This window comes from Chlorocebus sabaeus, chromosome 13 (genome assembly GCF_047675955.1).
Source record: "Chlorocebus sabaeus isolate Y175 chromosome 13, mChlSab1.0.hap1, whole genome shotgun sequence".
In the NCBI taxonomy this organism is placed as follows: domain Eukaryota; kingdom Metazoa; phylum Chordata; class Mammalia; order Primates; family Cercopithecidae; genus Chlorocebus; species Chlorocebus sabaeus.
Window position 1 is genome coordinate 10,977,132 of NC_132916.1, and position 27,857 is coordinate 11,004,988.

Genomic DNA, 27,857 nt, shown 5'->3' on the forward strand with positions numbered 1-27,857 from the left:
GCCTCCCAGGTTTAAGCAATTCTCCTGCCTCAGCTTCCTGAGTAGCTGGGAATACAGGCACACACCACCACGCCCAGCCAATTTTTGTATTTTTAGTAGAGACGGGGTTTCACCATGTTGGCCAGGATAATCTCGATCTCTTGACCTCGTGATCCGCCCGCCTCGGCCTCCCAAAGTGGTGGGATTACAGGCGTGAGCCACTGCGCCCGGCCTCTCCTTTTAAAGAAAACAAGCAAAAGTTTACCAGTTTTGCATTACAGGCTTGTGACACTACATGCTTACTGTAAAAGTGGAAGATTATTTTAAAACTTTGAGCTCAGTAGTTTTGAACACCGAACACTGAAACGTTCATCTATGACATAACAATAAGTTCAGTATTGACCATAACTATTGAAACAATTTTCAGCTTTCCTCAAGTTAGTTATGTTGTAGGAGTGTACCTAAGCAGTAGGCATATTTAGGTTGATGCAGTTTCACTTATATTAAATGTTGCTCTTATACCACAAATACATTGAAAATTTTGGAGACACGTTGAGAAACATGCTTTTCTGTAAAACTCAAATATAGAGGCTGTGTATACGATTCAAAATGAAAACATTCAGCATGTTTGTTAATTTTAGCTTTTTGGTTTAATATCCTCTAAGGCATGTGAGTGTACACTTGAGTGTATACTTTTACTTTTTTTTTTAAGATATGAGACAATTTTAAGATGTAATACTAATACTTTAGGAGTTTTGTCATGTCATTTGTATGGAATTCTGAGGCTTTTGTTTAAATCTTTCCTTGTGATTTCCATTTAGAAGTAATGTACTAAGTGAAACTTGTTAAATCTTCCTTTAAAAAAAAAAAAAAAAAGTAAAGCCTCAACTTGCATGAAGTAAGCTGCTTTCAAGTCCACTCCTTGAAACACACACAACAGAATTTCCATATGTACATACAAAAACAGAAGCCCTTTGCTCTTGTTGCCCAGGCTGAAGTGCGGTGGTGCAATCTCGGCCCACTGCAACCTCCACTTCCCAGGTTCAAGCTATTCTTCTGCCTCAGCCTCCCAAGTAGCTGGGATTGCAGGCATGCACCACCACGCCTGGCTATATTGTATTTTTTGTAGAGATAGGGTTTCTCCATGTTGGTCAGGCTGGTCCTGAACTCCCAACTTCAGGTGATCCACCCGCCTCGGCCTCCCAAAGTGCTGGGATTACAGGTGTGAGCCACTACGCCCGGCCAGAAGCCCTTTTTTTCAAAGATGAGGTCTCACTGTTTGCCAGACTGGAGTGCAGTGGTGCAATCAGAGCTCACTGCAGCCTTGAACCCCAGGGCTTAAGCAGTCCTACCTTAGCTTCCTGAGTAGCTGGGACTATAGGCAAATACCACAACACCTGGATTTTTTTTTTTTTTTTTGAGATAGGATCTCACTCTGTTGCCCAGGCTGGAGTGCAGTGGTACCATCACAACACACTGCAGCCTCTATCTCCTGGGCTCAAGTGATCCTCCCACCTCAACCTCAGTAACTGGGACTACAGGCGCATACCACGAGACCTGGCTATTTTCTTTTTTGGAGGAATGGGGTCTCCCTGTATTGCTGCTGGCTGATTTAAAAAAAAAAATTTTTATAAACTATATATATATATATTTTTTTTTTTTTATAGGTGTGGCGGGGTGGCTCACACCTGTAATCCCAACACTTTGGGAGGCTGAGGATGTGGGCAGATCATCTGAGGTTGGGAGGTTGAGACCAGCCTGGCCAACATGGTGAAACCCCATCTACTTAAAACACAGAAATTAGCCAGCTGTGGTGGTGCACACCTGTAGTCCCAGCTCCTTGGGATGCTGAGGCACAAGAATTGCTTGAACCCGGGAGGCAGAGGTTGCAGTGAACCGAGATTGCACCAATGCACTCCATCCTGGGCGACAAGAGTAAGACTCAGTCTCAAAAAAATAAAAAAAATTGTTTATACAGACAGGGTCTCGCTTTGCTGCCCAGGCTGGTATTGAACTCCTGGCTTCAAGGGATCCTCCCGCCTCAACCTCCCAAAGCACCGGGATTACAGGTGTTAGCCACTACAAATGCTTAGCAGCATAAAGGCACAACTTAACTTCAGAGAATGTAATCTAAAGTATGTGTAAGCTCATCAGACTGATATGATAAAAGTAAGGTCCCTTATTTGGGACATCCTTATTTTATGCCCATAAACCTTTGAACTGAATAACAAGTCTCCCTCTCAGTAGAAAAAACCTTAGATACAGGGCAAGGACATTTTGTTCTTGTTCTCTAGGAAAAAGTGAGAGAAAAAAAAATGCTTCATTAGCCAAATGATCCAGTAAGTTTGAGTAGTACCACTGCCCCTGACAGGGGAATGAGCACATGGTAATGAGGGCAGATTTGGGTAGGAGGCAGCTAAAAGAAGCTGCTGTGGAGATGATCAGGGCCCCAGAGGCTTCCTTAATAAGGAAAACTGGGCTGTCTAAGGCTATGGGCAGAAGGCAGGGAAAATTTAGGCATGTTTTGGGCAAACAAATGTTTCCAGGGGTCCATTCTCCGAGCAGGGCTCAGCAGTGAGAGAGTGCAGGAGGTGGAACTGTGTGGCACACCAGCTGGTTATATTCCATCTAGGACTGTAAGTGAAAGCCAGGACACAGACACGAATCTGGCCCCAAAAGAAGGGATTGGCAAGGGCCAGGGCATGTTCGGGGGCCTCAAACACTGAAATTAGGGAGTGAGCAAGATACACAGGATAAATGTCAGCAGATAGGTGTGCCTACTCTATACAGGAATCTTACTAGAAGGCACAGAAAAGATAATATATATTTAATAAGTGTTTTAAGGATAAACCATGGCATAGCTTTGACCTAGGTAGTTTTCTAAAATCTATGTAACTTCAGCCTTGACTTTTGGAAAGCTGGAGTCAAGTGATAATTTTAATGTCATTTGGGCTGTCCCTGACCTTGTGCTAGATGAGCGATTATGTAACAGCATAGGTTACCATCATATTCAACCAGGCTAACATCATCAGTCATATGAACATGCCATGCCATTTGTATTATTATCAATGTCTAGATAGTCAATAGATATAGTGTAGGGTGAAAATATTCTTAAGTTCTATATTCAGCGAAATTCTGTCAGTTAAAATATAAATGTGTATATACTATGCAATAACTTTAAATTGAGCTAAATACATCTCATTCTGATTAATATCATTTATCTTCGTATACACATTTGTTGATTCAAAAGGACATAATGGTCTTTCTAAAGTTATCTGGCGAATAACGTACTCTTTTAATGGCCTTTATTAAGTTTCCACTGCACTTAGCTTTTTTATTTTTTTTAAAGAGAGCAGAGTCTCATTCCATCACCCAGGCTGGAGGGCAGTGGAATGATCATAGCTTACTGCAGCCTCTAACTCCTGGCTGAAGGGATCCTTCCATCCCAGCCTCCCGAGTAGCTAGGAATACAGGAGAGTACCACCATGTCTGACTAATTTTTATTTCTTGTAGAAATGGAGTCTTGCTATGTTGCCCAGGCTAGTTTTGAACTCCTGGCCTCAGGCGGTCCTCCCACCTCAGCCACCAAAAGCACTTGAAATACAGGCATGAGCCATCATGCCCAGCCTATTTAGGTCTTTTTTTTTTTTTTTTTTTTTTTTGAGACCAAGTCTTGTTCTGTTGCTCAGTCTAGAGTGCAGTAGTGTGATGTTGGCTCACTGCAACCTCTGCCTCCCAGCCTCAAGCAATTCTCCTGCCTCAGCCTCCCGAGTAGCTGGGACTACAGGCGTGCACCGCCACTCCTGGCTAATTGTTTTGTATTTTTTGTTTTTTGTTTTGTTTTTTGAGATGGAGTGTAACTCTTGTTGCCCAGGCTGGAGTGCAGTGGCGCAATCTCGGCTCACTGCAACCTCCACCTCCTGGGTTCAAGCAATTCTCCTGCCTCAGCCTCCCGAGTAGCTGGGGTTACAGGTGCCTACCACCATGCCCGGCTAATTTTTATATTTTTAGTAGAGATGGGGTTTCACCATGTTGGTCAGGCTGGTCTTGAACTCCCGACCTCAGGTGATCCGCCCGCCTCAGCCTCCCAAATTGCTGGGATTACAAGCATGAGGCACCACGCCCAGACATTTTTTTGTATTTTTAATAGAGATAGGGTTTCACCATGTTGGCTAGGCTGGTCTTGAACTCCATACCTCAAGTGATCCACCCGCCTTAGCCTTCCAAAGTGCTGGGATCACAGCCATGAGCCACCATGCCTGGCCCTATTTGGGTTTTTTAAAAGTTCATAATAATTATCTTTGTACATAAAACTTAATTATTAAAATTAACTTTCAGCCATGATTGTATAATGGTTAATATTTAAAAATAGAAAAAATAAGTTTCACAATCACTATAAATATGGGATTGTGCCCTTGCAATAATACATACAACACTTATACTTCATCTAATAGTTCTGCAATGACCTCTGCAGTAATCTAGCAGCTGACATGCTGAGAAATTATGTCAGGTATTTAAAATTAATTAATTTTAAACTACTATTAAATGTTTTAATAAAACTTCAGATTCATTCTTGAATTTCAGAAGTTCATTCTCTGATGGTAATATTTGCATTTGATCAGATATTGATCCTAACAGCTGGTCACTAGGCATTCAGCTAAAGCATGCATTTCTTGCATGTCTAAATTCTTTAGAAAGTGACTAGAATTGTGGCATAACATTTCTTGATAGTCTGTGGATATTAATTGATATCTTAACATTTACTAATTACCAGTTACAGAAACCTTAATCAACTTTTTGTGACAAAGACTTGTCAAATAGTCACCAAATCCATTTCCTCTTCTTCCTGGTCACAGGCCAGAATGTGGCCACGTAGCTGAGCTCCAGATAATCCAGAGGGGATATATGATGTTTCCACTCCACAACAACCTTTCTCACTCTCTTTGCCTTCTTCCAACTGGATGGAGAGGAAGCCAAGGACCTAGAGGAGGATGAAGCCATGAAATGGAAGCCAAGGAACCTCTGCACGAGACTGTGATGAGAATGTAAACCGTGGAGAAGCAGGAATATATCTGTCAAAGCAGCTAGTGTTACTCTTCTAAAGGAATTTCAAAAAATGAAGACAACTCAGGAAGTCTTTAAGATCCAAAGCTGCAGCTGTGCATAGCACTTTCTAACTGTAAAGGTCACGCTTGGGCTGACTGGGGGTGGGTGATCGTCCGGCAAGAAGGGGAATTTAGGTTCTCTCCTAAAATCCCCACTGAAATGACTCATAGAATATATAGACTGGGGGGGAAAAGTCCACATTCAAGCTGGAAATGTTGGGTACTGTTCAAATACCAAAAATATGGGAGATTTTGAGATTCCACCATAGCACTGATGTGTGACTATTACACAATGAATAACAGTGACTCATGGATGAGATCATGAAGTGATATTCCTTTATTGCCCAATAGGTCATTAAATTTGTTTCATGGGCTTGTTTTTTCTTTGTCCCTGGAGCAAATGCTGGTCCCATGACTTTTTTTTTTTTTTTTTTTTTTGAAACAGGGTCTTACTCTGTCACCAGGCTGGAGTGCAGTGGCATGATCATGGCTCACTGCAGCCTCAAACTCCTGGGCTCAGGTGATGCTCCTGCCTCAGCCTCCCAAGTAGCTGGAACTATAGGCATGTGCTATCACGCCTGGCTTGGTCCCATGACCTTTTAAAAAATATGTTCTTTAGTAATAAAAAGTCTTATAATCACTTTAAGTGAGAACACAGGCTCAATTCACTGTCCAAAATGCTCATTCCCATGTGAGAACCAAAACTCCGAAAGTGATTTAAAGTCAAGACTTCTTCAGCACAGGCCTCTAGCAGACCAGCAGCCTACTGAGGGAGAAAGATGTTGGCGGCTGGCAGGTGTCTTCTCTAGCGTCTTGCCTTCTGCTGCTGCTCCTCATCTTTGAGCATGCTAACCATGGTTCCTCACATCTCCAGGGATTGGCCTGGAGAGGAAGCAGGTGTGGGGTTATATTTATATTGCTCACAGTGGTGGCATGTGGGTGGAATACAGGGAAATCTTACATACTGTCTTGCCTGACAGTTGCTTTAAGTGGACTCTTATATAAGATTTTGGAGAACACCCCATCGCTGAGAATTTGTCTCTTAGAGTTCAATCTAAAAGTCGGGAACCTACATTGTGTTCCAGGGAAGCTTAAGAAAATTAGGTCTCTGCTTGATTTGGAAAGCTTAGATTGAACCTAAATGAAAATCAGGTCAATAAAAAGTCAGAGTTTAACAAAGATAGATGTTACGTCCCAGAGACCAGACACATTTTTTCTTTTTTTTCTTGAGACGGAGTATCGCTCTGTCGCCCAGGCTGGAGTGCTGTGGTGCGATCTCAGCTCACTGCAAGCTGTGCTTCCTGGGTTCGCGCCATTCTCCTGCCTCAACCTCCCGAGTAGCTAGGACTACAGGCGCCCGCCAGCACGCCCGGCTAATTTTTTGTATTTTTCGTAGAGACGTGGTTTCACCATGTTAGCCAGGATGGTCTCGATCTCCTGATCTCGTGATCTGCCCACCTCAGCCTCCCAAAGTGCTGGGATTACAGGTATGAGCCACTACGCCTGGCCGAGACCAGACACATTTAAGCATTACTTTCAAAATGGACTCAGAGAGGTATCTGTTCTTCATTTAGTACTTGGAGACTAAGTCTTCTTATCCATGCCATCAAAAAAAAATGGGAGTTGGAAAACATGCCACACATGTTAACAACGCATTTTAACTTAAAACATGTAAATACAATCAGATGAAGAACCAGAAAATTATTGGAGCTACTGCATCACCATACTAGTAATGTGTTGTCTCTAATTTCCATCAGTTCTCTGAAGTGGAGTGGAACTTAGACACCTGCAAACCAATCTGATCCCTTAAATGTTTAATAATTGACCTACTCTTAAATATTTGTTTTGTCCACATCTAACTGAACAGTGATCGTTTTTAGTGGCTTACCTCTAGTGTACCATCATATAGCTGTCTAGTTCCCTCAAACTAAATATCTTTAGCATGAAAATGAAGTCTTATGCGATTTTATCTAATTTCTCACCAAAGGGTAAATGCAGACGTAAGCTGGCACTAGAGGAGGGTGATGTGGCCCGGATGGATAGAGTCCTGGGAGTTGCCTGGATGGGACACTGGTTTCCAGAAATACTCTGATATCAATACTGTTCTCAGTGGACCACGATCTGGCATGGGTGGTATGCGAGGCCATTCCTCCTGTGTACTTATTTTGGCTCCTCCGAGTAGATGTACAGTGTGGGGTGGTTGTGCTGGCCCAGAGATTCACCCAGCCAAGATCCTATGCTTTGTCACGGCCCTCAGTGGTCTGGGCCACTCTTTAGTAGCTTGAGTAGCTCTTGAGAGTCATTCTTGGAACTGTGCACCTGAAATCAGTCTTACTCTATGACAAATCCTGGGATATGAACTAGAAGTTGGCAGTTTAATAATGACAGATCCCACCCCTTACATAGAATGCAGTGACCATGGTTTTTTTTTTTTTTTTTTTTTCCGTGGAGTAGTAATGGGGAAGAGGTGGTGTTCATTTCCATAAAGGAAGCAGGATGTTGCAGGAAGTCCTCATGAAGGGATCTTATGGAGGGCTCTGCCAGACTCTCAATATGGGACAACCCTTCTCTTTTGGCCTCCTGGGTCCCCAGCAAGTCTGAGTCTTTCACTAGACTAGGTTGGGAAGACTCAGCTGGGCCATTGTGAAGGGAAACTCCAGGAAACTGGGTCTTCACTGAGGCTACCAAGCAAATGTGATCTAAGGGGCAGATGGACCAAGGTCAGGGCAGAGAAGCAGTATCAAGCTTCAGGTCCAAGAGTGATGACCAGAGTCATGTGTAAGAGATGGGACAACAGGCCAGTCGGGAGTTCGGGAGACGGGGATAAGTTGGGAAGTTGCGTAGGGACAGGAGGAGGAGGAAAGTTTCAAACCTTGGGCTCCAATTAGATAAGGCTGGGCCCAATTATTTTGGGTTTGAGGAATGTGGGAGAGGGAGTGGCAGCTGTTTAAAGGCACAGAGTTACACAGGTTTAACAGCGACCCTTGAACAACATGGGTTTGAACTGCATGGGTCCACTTCTATGTAGATTTTCTTCTGCCTCGGCCCCCCGCCCCGCCGAGACAACAAGATCATCCTCTCCTCTTCCTCAGCCTACTCACCATAAAGATGAGGAGGATGAAGACCTTTATGATGATCCACTTGCACTTAATGAATAGTAAATATAATTTAACTTCCTTGATTTTCTTATTAACATTTTTCTTTTCTCTAGCTTACTTTACTGTAAGAACACAATATACATACAAAATATGTGCTAATCAACTTTGTTATTGTCCTCTCTGTGATGTATAATCTTTATGTTATTGCCAGTCAACAGCAGGCTACTAGTGGTTAAGTTTTTGGGGAGTCAAAAGTTATAGTCAGATTTCTTTTCTTGTTTTTTCTTCTAAATTTTTTATTGGATTCTTTTTTTTTTCTTTTTTCTTTTCTGAGACAAAGTCTCACTCTGTTGCCCAGGCAGGAGTGCAGTGGGTGCAGTGGCGCAATCTCAGCTCACTGCAACCTTTGCCTCCCAGGCTCAAGCGGTTCTCTTGCCTCAGTCTCCTGAGTAACTGGGACTGCAGGTGCTTGCCACCATGCCCGGCTAATTTTTTGTTTGTTTGTTTTGAGAAGGAGTCTCGTTCTGTTGCCCAGACTGGAGTGCGGAGTGCAGAGTGCAGTGGCGGGATCTCGGCTCACTGCAATCTCCACCTCCTGGGTTCAAGTGTTTGTTTGTTTGTTTTTGTTTGTTTTTGAGACTGAGTCTCACTCTGTCACCCAGGCTGGAGTGCGGTGGTGAGATCTCAGCTCACTGCAGCCTCCACTGCCCGGGTTCAAGCGATTCTACTGTCTCAGTCTCCCAAGTAGCTGGGACTACAGGTGCGTGCCACCACGCCTGGCTAATTTTTGTGTTTTTAGTAAAGACGGAGTTTCACCATATTGGCCAGGCTGGTCTCCAATTCCTGACTTCATGATCCACCTGCCTCAGCCTCCCAAAGTGCTGGAATTACAGGCGTGAGCCACTGGGCCCTGCCAATTTTTGTATTTTTAGTAGAGATGGGGTTTCATCACGTTGGCCAGGCTGATCTTGATTTCCTGACCTCAGGTGATCTGCCCACCCTGGCCTCCCAAAGTGCTAGGATTACAGGCATGAGCCACGGTGCTGGGCCTATACGCAGATTTCTGACTGAAGGGGTCAGCACCCCTGACACTGCATCGTTCAGGGGTCAACCGTACATTCATACCCCCCTACTACCTACTGGCTCTATGAGTGACCTTGGTCAAGTCACTGTCTTTGCTTACAGTAGGAATAAAGCATTTGACTTAGTAGCTAGCAACATGGAGGATCTGCTCAATGATGCTGATTCCCTCTTCCCCTTATGGATAGAATCAACTCGTGATTACCTGCCATGTGTGCCCGTTTTATCCCTTTGTTTAACAGAACACTTTTGTTCTGAACGGAGCTACTCCTTTCCTTTCCAATAGTTAATGTGTTCTTTGAGGATGCAATCTAATCGTAATTTTGCCTGAAGTGGGGAAAAAATTAAGCTCACGTTGAAACCTTAATATATCTCTATAACCGTTTTCTCTTTTTGCCTAGATCATTTCATTTTAGCAATTTAAGTACTACTTTTGGTCCTATTAACAATACCAATCTTGCAAAGGACAGGTTAGTACAACCAATTCTCAGATAAGAGAATTGCCTGGATAAGATTTGTGACCCCAAATTTTAAAAAAGCAGAAAAAACCCCCACAAACCACAGGCAGGAAGAAAGAAAAACAAGAGAATGTAGCTAAGATAATTCCATTAATGATCAGTTTATGTCAAAGCGTGTGGAAATAATGCCTTATAGGAGGATATGTAGCAATGACGATTTTTTAAAACTCATTTTCCCTTGTAGGTACAGAATTGCAAGTTTTTTCTGACTTCAGATGTGCAACGCTGGCTACGTCTGTGTGTGTGTCTACCTCTCTTGCCCAGACTGGAGTAAGGCGGCACAATCATAGCTCATTGCAGCCTCAAAGTCCTGGGCTCAAGTGATCCTCCTGCCCTCAGCCTCCTGCATAGCTAGGACTGCAGGCACGTGCTACCACACCCGGCTACTTTTTTTTGGTAGAGACAGAGACTTGCTATGTTGCCCAAGCTGGTCTCAAACTCCTAGCCTCAAGCAATCTTCCCACCTCAGCCTCTCAAAGAGCTGGGATTACAAGCATGAACCACTGCACCTGGCCCCATACCTGACTACATTTCTCAGCTTCCTTTGTGGCGAGGCTGTGCTAGGTAGCCTTGTACCTAATTTTGACCAGTGAGCAGTGAGTGGAATTTGTTGGGTGAATCTACTACAAAGGATCCTTAAAATGGAGATAGTGGGGCCAGGCGCGGTGGCTCATGCCTGTAATCCCAGCACTCTGGGAGGCTGAGGCAGGCAGATCACTTTAGGAGTTTGAGACCAGCTTGGCCAACACAGTGAAACCCCAGCTCTACTAAAAATACAAAAATTAGCCAGGCATGGTGGCACACACCTGTAATCCCAGCTACTCAGGAGGCTAAGGCAGGAGAATCACTTGAACCCGGGAGGTGGAGGTTGCAGTGAGCTAAGGTCGCACCGCTGCACTCCAGCCCGGCAACAAAGCAAGACTCTGATTCAAAAAGAAAGGAAAAAAAAGGTTGGGGGAGACAGTGGGAGGCCAGTCTTTTGTGCTTCCCCTTTCCTAGAAAGGAGATGAGGTTGCTGGTGCTCTGGTAGCTATTATGGACCATGAGGCAGCTTTGAAGACAGAAAGCCTGCATCCTTGATGACTGTGGAATTTCATCCCAACCCAGGACTGACTGCCCCAGATCTTTGTTACATGAGGGAAAACACTCTTCTGTGTTTAAGAAACTGTGGCTGGATCTGTTACTGGAATATGAATGCAGTTAATACCTGGCTCAAAATGCCTTCATCTCAACCCACATTGGTTGCCTCTTCCAAACAATATATAGGTCTGCACTGTGGCGGGTCTCAGGATGGCTGCGATGTAGTCTTAGGAAGTTTATCTATGGGAAATCTATATTCATGGTGTCCTGATGTTGCAGAGGACATCCTGAGCTCGCTGGAGAAACTTGGGACACAGCTCAATCGACTGTAATCTAACTTCTGAGGCCATTCAGTAACCTACAGTGGCCACCTAAAAAAAAGGCAGCCAGGTGCGGTGGCTCAAGCCTATATAAATCCCAGCACTTTGGGAGGCCGAGGTGGGAGGATCACTCGAGCCGAGGAGTTTGAGACCAGCCGGGGCAACATGGCGAAACTGTTTCTACAAAAAATACAAAAAATTAGCCAGACATGGTGGTATGCACCTGTAGTTCCAGCTTCCTGGGAGGCTGAGGTGGGAGAATCACATGAGTCCAGCAAGTTGCTGCAATGAGCCGTGACCACGCCACTGCACTCCAGCCTGGGCGACAAAAATAAAAAGAAAACGGAGCCTATTCACTGGATGTGGTAGACAAAGTGATAAACTTTTCTTTTACCTCCCATATCCCACAACCTTGGATGTGCTCACAGTCATGGTAGTGTTTTGTAATGATGTAGCTGATGACAGGTGTGATGTTGAAGATTCTTCTACCTGACTGCTGCTGTCAGTCCTACCAGCCCCCAACGTTTGGTTGGTGCTTGTTCTAAAGGGCATGTCCTAGGAGTTACTTGAATCTCAAAGTATCACTCTCTGTACAAACAAGAAGTGCAAGTAGCCTGAGCTCAGTCTCCCTATAGGAATATTTGATTACGACTAGATCAAGTCTTTCCATTACAATGACTGATCTATCTCTGAATCCTGTTGGTTCATCCATCAAAATGCCCTTTTCTTCCAGTTCTCATAGCTAGTGCCCTAAAAGTGACCTGCAGTACCTCCTGCTGAGACGAATGTACCAGCTTCCTAACTAGCCTGCACTCCCTTCGCCCACCCAAGTCAGTGCCAGACCACCTTGCCTGAAAAACCACTTTCAGTGTGCCTCATGTCAGCAGAAATGTTTCTCAGCTTCCAATTAACCACATGAAATCTCTGCTCTTGTCTGCGTTTTAAGGCTATCTATAGGCTGGGTGTGGTGGCTCCTACCTGTAATCTCAGCACTTTGGGAGGCCAAGGGAGGCGGATCACTTCAGGTCAGGAGTTTGAGACCATCCTGGCCAACATAGTGAAACCCTGTCTCTACCAAAAGTACAAAAAAAAAAAAAAAAAAAAAAAAAAAAAAAATGCGGGGCGTGGAGGCGCACGCCTGTAATTCCAGCTACTCCGGAGGCTGAGGCAGGAGAATCACTTGAACCCGGGAGGCAGAGGTTGCAGTGAGCTGACATTCGCGACACTGCACTTCAGCCTGAGTGACAGAGCGAGACCGTGTCTCAAAAATACATAAGTAATAACTTTAAAAAAGCGTATCTATAACCTGGTCCCAGCCTGAATTTCCTTCTTCACCCCAACACGTAGCCCTAGTTACATTCTTCTGATGTCTGTAAACAAGCCCAGCCCTTCCTGTTGTGAAGCCAAATTCACGTGGTTCCTCTTTGCCTGAATGTTTTCCCATTCCACTTACCAGAAGCCTAGTCATCCTTGGGAGGGCTGTACCGGGGTTGCAAGAAGCAACGGAAACGGTTCAGCACCTGCTACCTTCCATCATATTCTCTTCAATAAAGGGGTAACTCCCGCCAATGGCAGTGTAGATTTCCTAACCTCTACACATGGAAGATTCACACCATTCGGGATTGCTGTTTAACTGTTGAGAGAGCACTTGATACTTAACAGCTTACTAGGCTACAAAACAGCGCAGGAAAGAATCCTCTGTTGTCCTTTTATGTTATCCTGAACAGTTGGTTCACAGAGTTACTGTAAACACACAAAACATGACTGCCAGGGCCTAGTAGTCAGGAAAGTAGGAACTAGTCCTGACTCACTCAGTAACTGTGCCCAGGCGAAGCTGCTTAACCTCAGGATTTGTCACCTGGCATCAACAATGCCAACCCTAGGGGTAAAATAAAGATAAATGTGTGCAAAGGCTGCCGCAGTCTCGGGCAAGTCGTAGGTGTCCAAGAACTGTTATTAGGCAGCCGGTGGGGACAAAGTCTGTGTGCCTCCTGTCCTGGAGGAGGTCCCAAGGTCAGCTTACTTGCAAAGCAAGGACACGGCGCAGGAGTGCTGAATACGGGCTGGAAGGCCGCTGACTCTACCCTCCGCTCATAGGCCGGCTGGGCGGCGCTGACCAGCAGCTAGGCCCCGTCTTCCCTAGGAACGGCCCCGGGGGCCCTGGGAGGGTACGAACGTGTTGCAGTCAGGCCTCTGGACCCCGCGGCCGCCCCAGCGTAACCAAAACTCAGGGGCAGGTGCCGCAGCCGCCTCGTGCAGCGCGATCCCCGCCGGCACCCGGATCTGGGGGAGCCGGAGGCAGGGCCTTCGGGCCGTACCAACTCCACGGGGACAGGGGCCGCCTTCCCTCGGCCGCGCACCGCCCAAGTAAGGCAGACAGGCAGCGAGGTTGCCGAGGCCGAGGCTAGCCTGCAGTCCCCTTTCTCCCCTGCCCTGGGCGCGGGGTGTACGGCCAGCGCGGGCGGGCGGGACAGACCCGGGGGCGCCCTGCGTGCCCCCCCCCCCGGTTGGGCGCGGCGGGCGCGGGGCGGGGCCCGCGGGGGGGCGGGGCGGCGTGGCGGTGCCCTTGCGGCGCAGCTGGGGTCGCGGCGCTGTTCCCCGCGCTCTCTTAAGGCCGGCGGGCGGCGCAGGAGCCGCAGTTGTGGCTGTGGCGGCCTCTATAGCGGCTTCAGCAGATTGGCGGCATCAGCATCAACACCAGCACTAGCAGCATGTTGAGCCGGGCAGTTTGCGGGTGAGACGAAAGGGGACCCGGTCAAGGCCCCAAGGGCGAAGGGGCGCGCGGCGGGCAGGGCCTCCGCGGCGATGGCGACAGTGGCCGCACTGGGCCTGGCGGGGCCGGGGCACCTGCGGGCGGTTCTCCCGGGAGTGCGCGGCGCGGCGGCTGGAGCGGGGATCCGCAGGGAGGGGACGCGGGGACTCGGGGGACGCCGCGCGCTGCGGTTCCTCGGCAACCCAGCCTGCGTAGACTGTCCCGCGGCGCGCACTGACCGGGCTGTGCTTTCGCGTCTTCAGCACCGGCAGGCAGTTGGCGCCGGCTTTGGGGTATCTAGGCTCCAGGCAGAAACACAGCCTCCCCGACCTGCCCTACGACTACGGCGCCCTGCAGCCTCACATCAGCGCGGAGATCATGCAGCTGCACCACAGCAAGCACCACGCGGCCTACGTGAACAACCTGAACGTCACCGAGGAGAAGTACCAGGAGGCGTTGGCCAAGGGTAGGTTCCAGGCTGTGCGGCGGGAGGCAGTCCCCGGCAGAGGCGACCCCAGGGGAGCCGGGCCCCACACGAATGGGCCTCTCCGTGGGGGAGAACCCGCTTCGTGTTTGTACCGGTTCCGAGTTTTCCAGGCACAGTAGTCTCTCTTAAACACATGGTCTACCTCGTTGTAGAAGGAGTGCCTCGATGGGTTTGAACACACTTCTGTCATCTCAGGGAACTTGGGGTCCTGCGAAGGAGTTTGTCTTAGTGTTGTAAGCCACATTCGGTTACTCATATTGCCAGCACTGGTGAATTGTAGGGCCTGAAAAGAAAACTCTACTGTGTCACTCGTTTTTTTTGCAAATTGAAGTTGTTCTTGTTGTATAATGTGCTTTGGCGAAATGTTTGATCTCTCAGGTAGGTGTGCCAGCCGTTTGCAGGAGGGCTGAGAGCGCCTGTCCACTGGCGGCCCAGACATCATCAGGTCCGCAAGTGTCTCTGAGTGTCTCTGAGTGTCAGGGTCACCTCCTGATAGAAGTGGGAGTGGCGCCTTGCTGCCAGGTCACACTGAAGGTGGGAGACAGGAGGACACTACTCGGTGCTAGGAACCGTGGTCCTTGTCATCTTCCTGAGAGCAAACAGGGTCGGGAGTCCAGCCTAGGACTTGGAGACTCCCTGCGTCCCCAGCAACCCTGCAGGGGAAACTTCACTGAGCCCACTTGTTGACTTCAGGTGGAAGAAGAGGAGGCACACCACTGTGGTGTGCGTTACCAAAAAAGCAGTAACCTAACTGGTAAAGCAGTAACCTAACTGTGGAACAGTTCAGGATCTTTAGACTCGATACTTTTCTTGGTTTCAGTTAGGGGTCAAAGTTCACAAGGAAAATAGCTCCTCAGTGGGAAACTGAAATAGGCTTGTTTTTATTTACTATTTACTCATATTTGTAATGCAATTAAAAAATATGGCGTTAACTTTTTTTTTTCCTTCAAGAGCTTGGTTGGTAAAACCAGGGGTATGTGGACTTTCTGAGTCTGCGCCATTTGGGGGTGTGTATGGGAATGTTATGTTTTAACGTTTTTTTACAAAATAGTATTGTCCTTTTAATCTATTCGTTAGTGGTGTGCGCAAGGAAGATAATCAATAGTCATGTTTTCAGACTCTGTATTGCTTGGTAAGCTAGGTAGTACAAAGTGTTTACTTTTCCTTAAATGTTTTGAATTTCGGGGTTATGAAATTTGTTGAGTAATTTTTTACACAGTGACATCTTGTTGACTGGAGGCATCTAGTGGAAAAGTGCGGTATTTCAGCCTGATTGTGTTTGAAGTAAATGACTAAACTAAAAGAGGAGGAAGTTACCACATTCTGGAAGATTTGCTTGAGACAAATGAACCTTGAATTACGGGAAAAGGCCCCGTGATTTAGGAAATAGCAAATTTGGGAAACATGTAATGGGGAGAGACTGGGGAATACCCCAGTTGTGAAAGTAATTCTTGTAAGACAACATCTGACACCCAGGAAGCTTTCTCTTCAGTATTTTAAAAACAACTTAATTTCAGTCCTTTACTTGTGGAATCAGAGCTTTACTTATGTAATACAACCCACTGGAAAAAAGCTTTATATTATATTTTACTATATTGTTTATAAGTGATTGAGTACCTGCAGAACTTTCTTTTACTTAGACATATTTTAAAAATTATTAAAAAGTTAGATTTTCATGTTTGAAATCTTGGGGAAAAAAGGTAAAACAATGTCATAATCTCATCACATGTAACTGATTAATGAATATTTTTCAACCAAAAGCATTTGACTTTTATTATTATTTGAGGCAAAAACTAAACTGAAGCCAAATAAAATGTTGAATTTCAGAAAAGTGTTCTTAAAAGCAGATATTAAGCCCTCCATTTTTATTAATTTTAAAATGAGTAAGCAAACTGTAAGATGTTAAGATTACTAAATTATCTCTCATTAAGCATGTATCTTTCCCATTTGAAAAATTTAGTTACTATTGATTTATTAAAAAGTAATAGAAAACTTACATTTATTTTTAGGGTGACTCTCAATCAAATTTAATAAGGGAAACACAGTTCTATAAGAAAATTATTTGTAAACCTAGCAAAGGAAAAAAAAAAGTTGGTGTCTTTAAATAACCCTTTGAGATTAGCCGTGTATTCAGATATCACTTGGTCCTCTCCTCCTTTCTGAATTGCTGAACAACTGGAGCTTGTTTCAGAAAGCAGCATTGCCTATGTATGTTCCTTTTTTAAAAAAATGTTTTTTTAAATTTTATCTAAAAAATAGACGGGGTCACACTATGTTGCCCAGGCTGTTCTTGAATTCCTGGGCTCCCCCATCCACCCACCTCAGCCTTCCGCAGTGCTGGGATTACAGGCGTGAGCCACTGTGCCTAGCTAGACATATGTTTTTTTTGTTTGTTTGTTTGTTTGTTTGTTTTGACGACGGAATCTCGATCTGTCCCCCAGGTTGGAGTGCAGTGATGTGATCTCGGCTTACTACAACCTCCGCCTCCTGGGTTCAGGCAATTCTTCTGCCTCAGCCTCCTGAGTAGCTGGGATTACAGGTGCACACCACCACGCCTGGCTACTTTTTGTGGTTTTTTAAGTAGAGATGGGGTTTTTCCATGTTGGCCAAGCTGGTCTGGAACTCCTGACCTCAAGTGATCCACCCACCTCGGCCTCCCAAAGTGCTGGGATTACAGGTGTGAGCCACCTCACCTGGCTTTGTATGTACCTTTTTTTCTTTTTCTTTTTCTTTTTCTTTTTTTTTTTTGAGACAGAGTATTGCCCTATCGCCCAGGCTGGAGTGCAGTGGCGCAGTCTCGGCTCACTGCAACCTCTGCCTCCTGGGTTCAAGCTATTCTCCTGCCTCATGCTCTTGAGTAGCTGGGATTACAGGGACGCGCCACCATGCCTGGCTAATTTCTGTATTTTAGGGTTTCACCATGTTGACCAGGCTGGTCTCGAAATCCTGACCTCAAGAGATGTGCCCGCCTCAGCCTCCCAAAGTGCTGGGATTACAGGCGTGAGCCACCACACCCGACCCAGACATGTGTTCTTAATGTACACTTTCAGAACAGCAGTTGAGAACTTTTTCCAAAATGTAAGCTCCTTGAGAGCAGAGCTCTCAGTGGGTCTCTCTGTCCTTTACTTTGCTTCTCTTGGTATCTTGTGGTTAATATGCATGAAATATTTATTAAACAAGGGGATTTCCATTTTTTTCTAATATTAATAGTTCAGTTAATCTGTAGCTTCTTGAAGGCTTAGAAAACAATATTTCATTTTGCCTACTTGTTTGACAAGGTACCCATGCAGTATGCCAGGAGTTACAGGGCCTATCGAGAAGGAGTAAAGGGTCTGGGAGGGTGGCAGGGAATTGCTAATTCATGTATGGTGTTTAGAGAAGACTTCACTGATGGGGTTGATGTTTCAGTGGAGACTTGAAGGAGGAACAGGAATGCAGCATGAGGCTGTCATGGGGAAGACTGTTCAGCAGAGGCAGCAGTGCTCAGCTAGCCTTGAAGGGAACATCTGAGTTGATCATGTGAGTGTGAAAATGCCAGTGTGGATGCAGCTGGGTAAGCACGTGCTCAATGATGGGGTCAAGTGCAGCGCCTCTTGGTAGTGAGAGTAGCTGAGTGTAAGCACCTAGGGTTCACTCCAGTGAGAAGGAGAGCTTTTGGAGAGGGCAAAGCCCATCCCCCTCCCAAAACTGAGGGAATAGTGGCACCAGTGCAATGGGAGATACTGGTCCTCTGTACCAATGAGGCAGCAGTAGAGTTAGGAAGAAGGGATTGGGTTCTGCTTGTGCTGTATTTTGTCTTTCATTTTTCCCTGTGTGCTTTTATATAAATTGGATGTATTTTAAAGGTAGAGCTGACTTTGCTAATGGATATGCTGGTGGATTGGATGTGGGGTGAAGGGAGAGGAGTCAAAAATGACATCAGGTTCCCAAGGATGTCCTGAGGGACAGAGCTGGCATTTACTGAGATCAGAGGGGACAATAGGAGGAGTTAAGTTTGGGGTTGAACATCAGGAGTTCAGTTTTGAGTATGTTGAGTTTCTTGTTAATGTGACTTGGAGATATTTCCCAATGAATGGTTGTCTGTCTTGAAAATGAGAGTTGAAAGTTTTCTGTACAGTCTGTGTGTTGAGCCATACATTTTAGCATTCTATTATTTTATTTGATTGTCCTCTTTGGTGTTTCATTTCCTGAAATCTCTTCTATCTAAAAGAACCCTGAGCCTAGCAGCCAGGAGTGAATTTTCTAGCTTTTCCACCTCTGCTAGGCCCTTCATCAGTTGTTCAGCATGTCTGGGACAAATAATTTTAGGGGGAGGTGAATTTTAGGACAAACAGGGATGTTATAGATAAGCTGGTCCCATTATCTAATAGCTTACAAAGAAAAAAATATAATGTATACAGTGGTTGAAAAAGTAAGAATTATAAAAAAAAAATGTGTTTACATTTTAACTTTTCAGGAGATGTTACAGCCCAGATAGCTCTTCAGCCTGCACTGAAGTTCAATGGTGGTGGTCATATCAATCATAGCATTTTCTGGACAAACCTCAGCCCTAATGGTGGTGGAGAACCCAAAGGTTAGTATATATTGGTGCACCCTTATCTTCATCTTGTGCACAGTAGGAGTCGATGGTTGATTTACTTAAGTTACCTTATACTTGCTTTTTTTTTTTTTTTTTTTTTGAGATGGAGTTTTATTCTTGTTGCCCAGGCTGGAGTATAGTGGCGCAGTCTTGGCTCACTGCAACCTCCACTTCCCCGATTCAAGCGATTCTCCTGCCTCAGCCTCCCGAGTAGGTGGGATTACAGGCGCCTGCCGGCATGCCCGGCTAATTTTTGCATTTTTAGTAGTGATGAGGTTTCACCATGTTGGCCAGGCTGGTCTTGAACTCCTGACCTCATGATCTGCCCGCCTTGGCCTCCCAAAGTGCTGGGATTACAGGTGTGAGCCACTGTGCCCAGCCTAAGTTACCTTATTCTTACTAGAGGTATCATAGTGGCATATTTTTCATAACAACGAGTACGACAAAAGTTGTAACTTTCAAAAGGACACAAGTAGGAATGGAGAATGCATTCATGGAGTTAGGTCATAAGATTTTATGTTCACACACACGTAGAATATCACATCAACTCCACCTTCTGGTTTCTGGACTGTACTTCATATTAGGGAAAGACTGAGAAACTTTGTTTTATGAAGTTTCTTTTTTTTTTGAGACGGAGTCTTACTGTCGCCCATGCTGGAGTGCAGTGGTGTGATCTTGGCTCACTGCAACCTCTGCCTTTCAGGTTCATGCAATTCTCGCGCCTCAGCTACCCAAGTAGCTGGGATTACAGGCATGTGACATCGCTCCTGGCTTATTTTTGTATTTTTAGTAGAGACAGGGTTTCACCATGTTGACCAGGCTGGTCTTGAACTCTTGGCCTCAAGTGATCCACCCACCTCGGCCTCCCAAAGTACTGTGGTACAGATGTGAGCCACCGTGCCCAGCCTAGAAAAGATGAACTTTCTGTTTACTAGTTTCTAGGGCCTGGATTAGATAGTTAACCTTCTGTACCTTTTTTCATCTATGTGATACAGGGATAACAACGGTGTTGTTTTGGGAATTAAATTACAGTGTCATTTGCTATTTTTCACTCTTCCTAACTGATAAAAAGTCAGTTGTTCCAGGAAATTAGGTTTTCTGGGTATTTTTTAAAAGCGTTCAGGGAATGAGGAGAGGACAGGGCTGGATGGTCTTGTTCGCTATCACTGTTTCCTTGACTTCCTGTGTAGCTTGTGGAGGCCCAGATGACTTCAATTATCTTCCTCACCCAGGGAAGGCATGAGGCCTAAATGTAGTTCTTCTCTCTTGTTTCTGGGCTCCGGATATGCACGCTAAGTTTCTGTGGTTTTATTGTTCGTTTTTAATCAGTGTTACGGAAGGCAGCCTATCTTATGCACTTGAAATAAGCAATTTCATTTTAAGGTAATGATGACTGAGGGGAGTAAGCATGGGGAACTGGGCAACTTTTTATTTTTGTTTTTGTTTATTATTATTTTTGAGATGGAGTTTAGCTCTTTCGCCCAGGCTACAGTGAAGTGGCTTGATCTTGGCTCACCACAACCTCCGCCCACCCCGGGTTCAAGCGATTCTCTGCCTCAGCCTCCCGAGTAGCTAGGATTATAGGCGCCCGCCACCATGCCTGGCTAATTTTTTTGCATTTTTAGTAGAGTGGGGTTTCTCCATGTTGGCCAGGCTGGTTTGAAACTCCTGACCTCAGAGGATCCACCCGCCTCAGCTTCCCAAAGTACTAGGATTACAGGTGTGAGCCACTGTGCCCGGCCAACTTATTTTTCTTCTGAGTTCAGTCTTCTAGACTATCAGTTAATACTTATAAAGTTTTGTCAGTTATCAGAATATCAGATATATTCATATGCAACCAATGGTTTTGGTACACTGCTATTTTTTTAAAAATCTGTACCATTTCATTCCATCATTTGTGCTTACAAAGATGATTACTTTTAAACCCGTAGCATAAAAGAAGTGCGATTTTGACCCAGTTGATTTAATTGATGTGACTAATCTAGAATTATATTCTGTATTGCTACAGAATAAAAGGGTTGTAGCTCTTAAAGCATACCCTTAGTTCAGTCAAGAGAGAAAATCGCCCATTTTAAAACAATGTAATCAAGACAGGAAGATCTGGGCTGCCTTGGATAAGAACAATAACTTTATTCCCAAATAGAGACATAGAAGAAGCAGGGTAGAAGTCAAGGGAAAATTTTCTATTCAGGGAAAAGAAAAAGCTAACAGAAGTAGTATTTCTTTCCTAACAAAAATAGCACAGTGAGTGGGGAAATCCCTCTAACACGATTCATTAAAAAATGTAAACTATACAGCTGAAAGCCATTATCCTAAGCAAGTTAACCCAGGAACAGAAAACCAAATGCCACAAGTGGAAGCTAGACATGGGGTACTTATGGACATAAAGATGGCAACAACAGATACTGGGGACAGAGCAGGGAGGGAGAAAGAAGGGGAGGGGGTGAAAAACTGTTGTGTACTAAACTCACTACCTGGATGATGGGATCAGTTGCACCCCAGACCTCAGCATCACATGATACCCACGTAACAAGCCTGAGCATATACCCTCTGAATTTAAAATAAAATTTGAACCGGGTGCAGTGGCTCATGCCTGTATTCCCAGCACTTTGGGAGGCCGAGGCAGGTGGATCTCCTGAGGTCGGGAGTTTGAGACCAGCCTGACCAACATGGAGAAACCCTGTCTGTACTAAAAACACAAAATTAGCCAGGCGTGGTGGTGCATACCTGTAATCCCAGCTACTCGGGAGGCTGAGGCAGGAGAATCGCTTGAACCTGGGAGGCAGAGGTTGCAGTGAGCCGAGATTGTGCCATTGCACTCTAGCCTGGGCAACAAGAGTAAAACTCTGTCTCAAAAAGTAAAAATTAAAAAAAAAAAAAAGTTTACATTTTTTCAAATGAAAACATGTGAATTAAAATTGTGCAACTTAGATCCAGGTGTCGCTTTCTGATGTCTAGTTTCTTGGGCCCTATGACAAAAATATTTTAATACATGTAATATAACATTTTATCGTAATTGTTGAAATCTGTTCATTTGTGGGTGTTTTTGGATTTTTTTTAAATAGGGGAGTTGCTGGAAGCCATCAAACGTGACTTTGGTTCCTTTGAAAAGTTTAAGGAGAAGCTGACGGCTGCATCTGTTGGTGTCCAAGGCTCAGGTTGGGGTTGGCTTGGTTTTAATAAGGAACGGGGACAGTTACAAATTGCTGCTTGTCCGAATCAGGATCCACTGCAAGGAACGACAGGTTAGATTTAAAAATTGTCATTTCATTTGGGAGAGATGCTCTACTGTAAAGCATTCAACTAGAAATAAGGAAAACCAGCAGTGTTTTCACTTACGATCATGTAATAATTTGTGCAAATCTTAACAGATAACACTCAGAATCTTGTGTAAGTAAAAATGTTTTTAGAAGTCCTGATATTTCATAAAATAAGTGCATGTAATTTTATAGGTACATTAACAAAAATGTTTTGCATTTATTTATTTATTTATTTTTTAATTTTTTCTTTTTTTTTTTTTTTTTGAGATGGAGTTTTGCTCTTGTTGCCCAGGCTGGAGTACAATGGTGCGATCTCAGCTCACTGCAATCTCCGCCTTCTGGGTTCAAGCAATTCTCCTGCCTCAGCCTCCTGAGTAGCTAGGATTACAGGCACGCACCACCATGCCCGTCTAATTTCGTATTTTTAGTAGAGATGGGGTTTTTCCACGTTGGTCAGGCTGGTCTCGAATTCCCTACCTCAGATGATCTGCCCGCCTCGGCCTCCCAAAGTGCTGCGATTACAGGCGTGAGCCACCGTGCTCAGCCTATTTATTTATTTATTTATTTATTTATTTGAGACAGATCTCACTCTGTTGCCGAGGCTGGAGTGCAGTGGTGCAATCTCGGCTCACTGCAACCTCTGCCTCCTGGGTTCAAGCGATTCTTCTGCCTCAGCCTCCCAAATAGCTGGGATTACAGGCATATACCACCATACCTGGATAATTTTTGTACTTTTAGTAGAGATGGGGTTTCACCATGTTGGCCAGGCTAGTCTCGAACTCCTGACCTCAAGAGATCCACCTGCCTCGGCCTCCCAAAGTGCTGGGATTATAGGCATGAGCCACTGCGCCTGGCCTGAGAGTTTTTTTAAAAGAATGTTTTACAGTTAGAACTAAATTCTTCATTTACCTCACTTAACTTCTGAAAACACTGTGTCCTCCAACTGCTCTGTATTCCCAAAGATTAAAATTAGCCTTGCGGAGCAGAGCTGTTTTCTCGTAAACCCCTGTGAGTGCCCAGACCCTTTGGAGGAGATTCTCAGGGGGCTTCTGCCCACTCCCACGGATATAATACCCCCTTCCTGCTGCTCCTAAGACCACCATGAGGAAGGCTGAGAATTGGCTCTTGAATGAATTTGTTGGTATTTTTAAGAATAGCTATTAAAATACTGTTATTAATTTTCCTGTCTATTTTATTTATTTTTAGTATTTGTCACATTTTGTTTGTAAACAATAAATTAAAAATATTCTATAGGAATATTCATTCTTATCTAGATTTCCTATTTCTATAAAAAAACAAGTGAATGAGATTGTTACAAAGGGTAATTTTGTATGGGTGGAATAATAAAAGTTGAACTTGAGAAGATGCAGTGTTTTAGACTGAAACTGATGGTTCGTTCTTTTTTCCCCTTCTTTCTAACAGGCCTTATTCCACTGCTGGGGATTGATGTGTGGGAGCACGCTTATTACCTTCAGTATAAAAATGTCAGGCCTGATTACCTAAAAGCTATTTGGAATGTAATCAACTGGGAGAATGTAACTGAAAGATACATGGCTTGCAAAAAGTAAACCACAATCATTATACTGAGTATGTTAAGCTCTTTATGACTATTTTTGTAGTGGTATAGAGTACTGCAGAATACAGTAAGCTGCTCTATTGTAGCGTTTCTTGATGTCGCTTAGTCACATGTTTCATAAACAACTTAATGTTCTGAATAATTTCTTACTAAACATTTTGTTATTGGGCAAGTGATTGAAAATAGTAAATGCTTTGTGTGATTGAGTCTGATTGGACATTTTCTTCAGAGAGCTAAATTATAATTGTCATTATAAAACCATCAAAAATATTCCATCCTTATACTTTGGGGACTTGCAGGGATGCCTTTCCAATCCTATTTCATTGCAGTTATAGAAAATCTAGTCTTTTTCCCCAGTTACTTAACAATAAAATATTAACACTTTCCCAAGGGAAACCCTCAGCTTTCTATAGAAAACTGCACTTTTTGTTGAGTAATCCTCTGCAGTGATACTTCCGGTAGACGTCACCCAGTGGTTTTGTTATGGTCAAATGTTCCTGTATAGTTTTTGCAAATAGAGCTGTATACTGTTTAAATGTAGCAGGTGTAACTGAACTGGGATTTGCTCACCTGCGCAGTAAAGGCAAACTTCAACAGCAAAACTGCAAAAAGGTGGTTTTTGCAGCAGGAGAAAGGAGGATATTTCTTTGCAGGGCGCCAAGCAAGGAGAATTGGGCAGCTCATACTTAAGACCCGATCTCCATGATGACTTCCAAGCTAGAGTTTTTAAAGGCAGTGGTAAATTTCAGGAAAGCAGAAGTTAAAGGCAAAATTGTAAATCAGTTGAGATCGGGTGCATTCAGGGTGGAATGGCTGTATACCAAAATTGTAAATCAATACATGAAGCTTATATATTGGTTTGGCCTGAAGGGTGAAGTGGGCAGACTTACAGGTTATGGTGGATTCAAAGACTCCCTGATTTGTGATTGGTTAAGGAAGCAAAGCTTTGTCTAAAAACTTGGGGTCCACAGAAAGGAACAAAAAGGTCGGGCCAGGCCCCTCAGCAAGAAACTTGGAACAAAGAATGGAGGTCAGAGTTTAGTCCCTGGTGTTCCCCCTTATCTAATGTCTGTGTGAATCCATTTGGTAGGGGTCTGGGTTTCTGAAAAGTAGCTCAGGGACACATGCTAAGGATGTTTCTAGGAGACTCTAACTTCCCTGGCTATTGTTTGAAACTGTTATTTATTACCTTCTTGCTTATCAGGTTGCTGGTTTACTTCTCAGGGCTAGCTAGGTGCCTGGAATTTTCAGTGAAGGAACTCAAGATTTTCCTTTATTTCTGTGCTTGTGGGAATCCCCCTGGCACACCCCAAAGAGGGGTCCCTGCTCCATCTCACAGGGATCTTTTTTTATATTTGGCTTATCATGCATTTCCCATGTTGTTTCATCATCTCCCTAATTTCCTGTTTTTGAGTATTTCATTTGTTTCTAATTGTTATTACAGATCATGCTGGGGTGGGGTGAGTAACTCTGTGCACATAGGTTTATCTCCTATTGGAATATTTTCTTTATATAGGCCTTTTTTTTTTTTTTCCTGGAGACGGAGTCTTGCTCTGTTGTCCAGGCTGGAGTGCAATGGCGTGATCTCGGCTCACTGCAACCTCCACTTCCCGGGTTCAAGTGATTCTCCCACCTCAGCCTCCTGAGTAGCTGGGATTACAGGTACATGCTACCACACGCGGCTAATTTTTGTATTTTTAGTAGAGACAGGGTTTCACCATGTTGGCCAGGGTGGTCTCGAACTCCTGACCTCAAGTGATCCGTCTGGCTTGGCCTCCCAAAGTGCTGGGATTACAGGCATGAGCCACGGCACCTGGCCTATATAGACTTTTCTCTTAAACCTATTTAGTAATGTTTTCCCAAGTTTATTTTTAATTTTTAATTTTTTCCCCAACCTTATTTTTCTATTTTTTTTTTTCAAGGAAAAATGGGGTAACTTAGCAGTTTCAATATTGAAGACTGAATTTTTTAAAAAATTTAAATTCAAGGTACTTTTAAAATTCAATTAGAAAAGTAGGCTTTAAAAATTATTAGAGACGAGAGTACCGAAACTGTGTGTGTGTGTATGTGTGCGTATGCATGCTTGTGGATTGGAAAAGCTTTGGAGACTGATGGCTTTTCATTATATATGTATCACAGTGAAACAGCTTTTATGTGTCATGTAAGATTACTACTTGCCTCTCTAAACAAGGTGGTGACTCTGTGTAAGTAGATGGGCAAGTGGAACCTTTGGGAAGATGAGCTTTTGAATATAAGTCGTCTGCTAGATCATGGTTTGTATTGAACTAACAAGGTTTGCAGATCTGCTGACTTATATAAAGCTTTTTGATTCCTACTAAGCTTTAAGATTTAAAAAATAATCAATGTTGAAATTTCTATGGGGCTCTATTTTTGCTTTGGCTTTCTGGTGAGAGAGTGAGGAAGCATTCTTTCCTTCACTAAGTTTGTCTTCTCTTCTGGATAGATTGATTTTAAGAGACTGAGGGAATTTACAAACTAAATAATTTAATCATCTGGTGGAAAAAGAGACTTTAAGATTGTAAAACAGGCTGGGTGGGGTGACTCACATCTGTAATCCCAGCACTTTGGGAGGCCAAGGCAGGTGGATCACTTGAAGGAGTTCAAGACCAGCCCGGCCAACATGGTGAAACCTTGTCTCTACTAAAAACACAAAAAAATTTAAAAAGATTGTTTAGCTCTGTTTTTCATAATAGAAATAGAAAAAGTAAAGTTGCCTTTTCTTCTGAAAAGAGCAAGTATTGTTCAGACCAAGAAGGGTTTTTGTGATTGAATCACCAGTGCCTGTCCTAGTCATAGCTGTGCTTCAAAAACCTTAGCATGATTAGTGTTGGAGCAAAACAAGGAAGCAAAGCAAATTCTGTTTTTGAAATTCTGTTGCTTGAACTTTTTTGTAATAATTAAACTTTGATGTTGAGAAATTACAACTTTATTGTACACTTCATTGCAGCTTGAAATTCATGGTCTTAAACTGAGATTTGGGTTTCTATTGAGCACCTTTAAAAAAGTAATACCAAACCATAAAGTTAAAATTGATGTATATTGAGTCATATCTAAAACCAGGTATAAACGTAAATTGTATTTCCTGTTTTAATTTCAGGGGAACTACTGTTTGGGAAAGCTATTATTAGGCAAATGTTTTAAAAATTACTGTTTCTCATTTTCAGTCATACCCTAATGATCTCAGCAAGATAATGTCCTGTCTGCTAAGATGTGCATCAAGCCTGGTACATACTGAAAATCCTATAAGGTCCTGGATAATTTTTGTTTGATTATTCATTGAAGAAACGTTTATTTTCCAATTGTATGAAGTTTTTGACTTAATAAAGGAATCTGTCAACCATCAAAGAGGTCTGCATTATGCTTGCATGTCAAAAACATTAAAAGTCCTATAATGTTCTATCATTTTCACTGAGTTTCCGTGGGAAAGGAATAGTAAATAATAGGTAGTTGAAATATTACTCTTAAGACCAAGAACTCTATCTCCAGTCATATCTGTAATAACATCATCTGATAACATAAAAGCATAGTATTAGGGATATAGGACAAAACCAAAGTGTTTTTGCTGTTGTCACATACCACTCAATACTTTTACACCAGATTGTACAGTGGACACCAGCTGGATGTCCTGTAATTCAATTCTGATACTATCTACCTGGAATTGAAGTCAGATCCCACAAGTGGAGGGCTCAGACCACAAGACTGCCCCCACTTCAGATACCAATCGCAAGTCCCTGTACTTCTGTCTATAAAATGGGGTTCCCATGACCCCTTCCTTGGTTTTGGTTTATTTGCTAGAGCAGCTCCCAGAACACAGGGCAACACTCTACTTATGTTTACCCATTTTTAATTTGATTACTTTATTAAAACTACATATTGGGTACAATACTAATTTATTGTAAAGGATATTTCATTTATTTATTTGTTTAGAGATGGAGTCTCACTGCGTCATCCAGGCTGGAGTGCGGTGGTGCAATCTCAGCTCACTGCAACCACCTCCTCCTA

At 43.8% G+C, this 27,857-nt stretch overlaps 1 protein-coding gene across 3 annotated transcripts in view; it reads left to right on the top strand.

The window, feature by feature from the left end:
• SOD2 (superoxide dismutase 2) overlaps nucleotides 1-27,200 on the top strand; it is a 43,670-nt gene extending 16,470 nt beyond the window's left edge. Inside the window, exons 1-6 of one of the 3 annotated variants that reach the window (XM_008007721.3) lie at nucleotides 13,732-13,914; nucleotides 14,196-14,398; nucleotides 18,876-18,992; nucleotides 22,064-22,243; nucleotides 23,681-23,845; nucleotides 27,020-27,200. In XM_008007721.3, coding sequence (XP_008005912.1) covers nucleotides 13,892-13,914; nucleotides 14,196-14,398; nucleotides 18,876-18,992; nucleotides 22,064-22,243; nucleotides 23,681-23,826 — 669 coding nt within the window. In that variant the 5' untranslated portion in view covers nucleotides 13,732-13,891 and the 3' untranslated portion in view covers nucleotides 23,827-23,845; nucleotides 27,020-27,200. Of the gene's footprint in view, nucleotides 1-13,731; nucleotides 13,915-14,195; nucleotides 14,399-18,875; nucleotides 18,993-22,063; nucleotides 22,244-23,680 lie in introns of those variants that run through there. The other 2 variants (XM_038001173.2, XM_038001174.2) reach the window with 2 other exon arrangements.
• The last annotated feature ends 657 nt before the right edge of the window (nucleotides 27,201-27,857 follow it).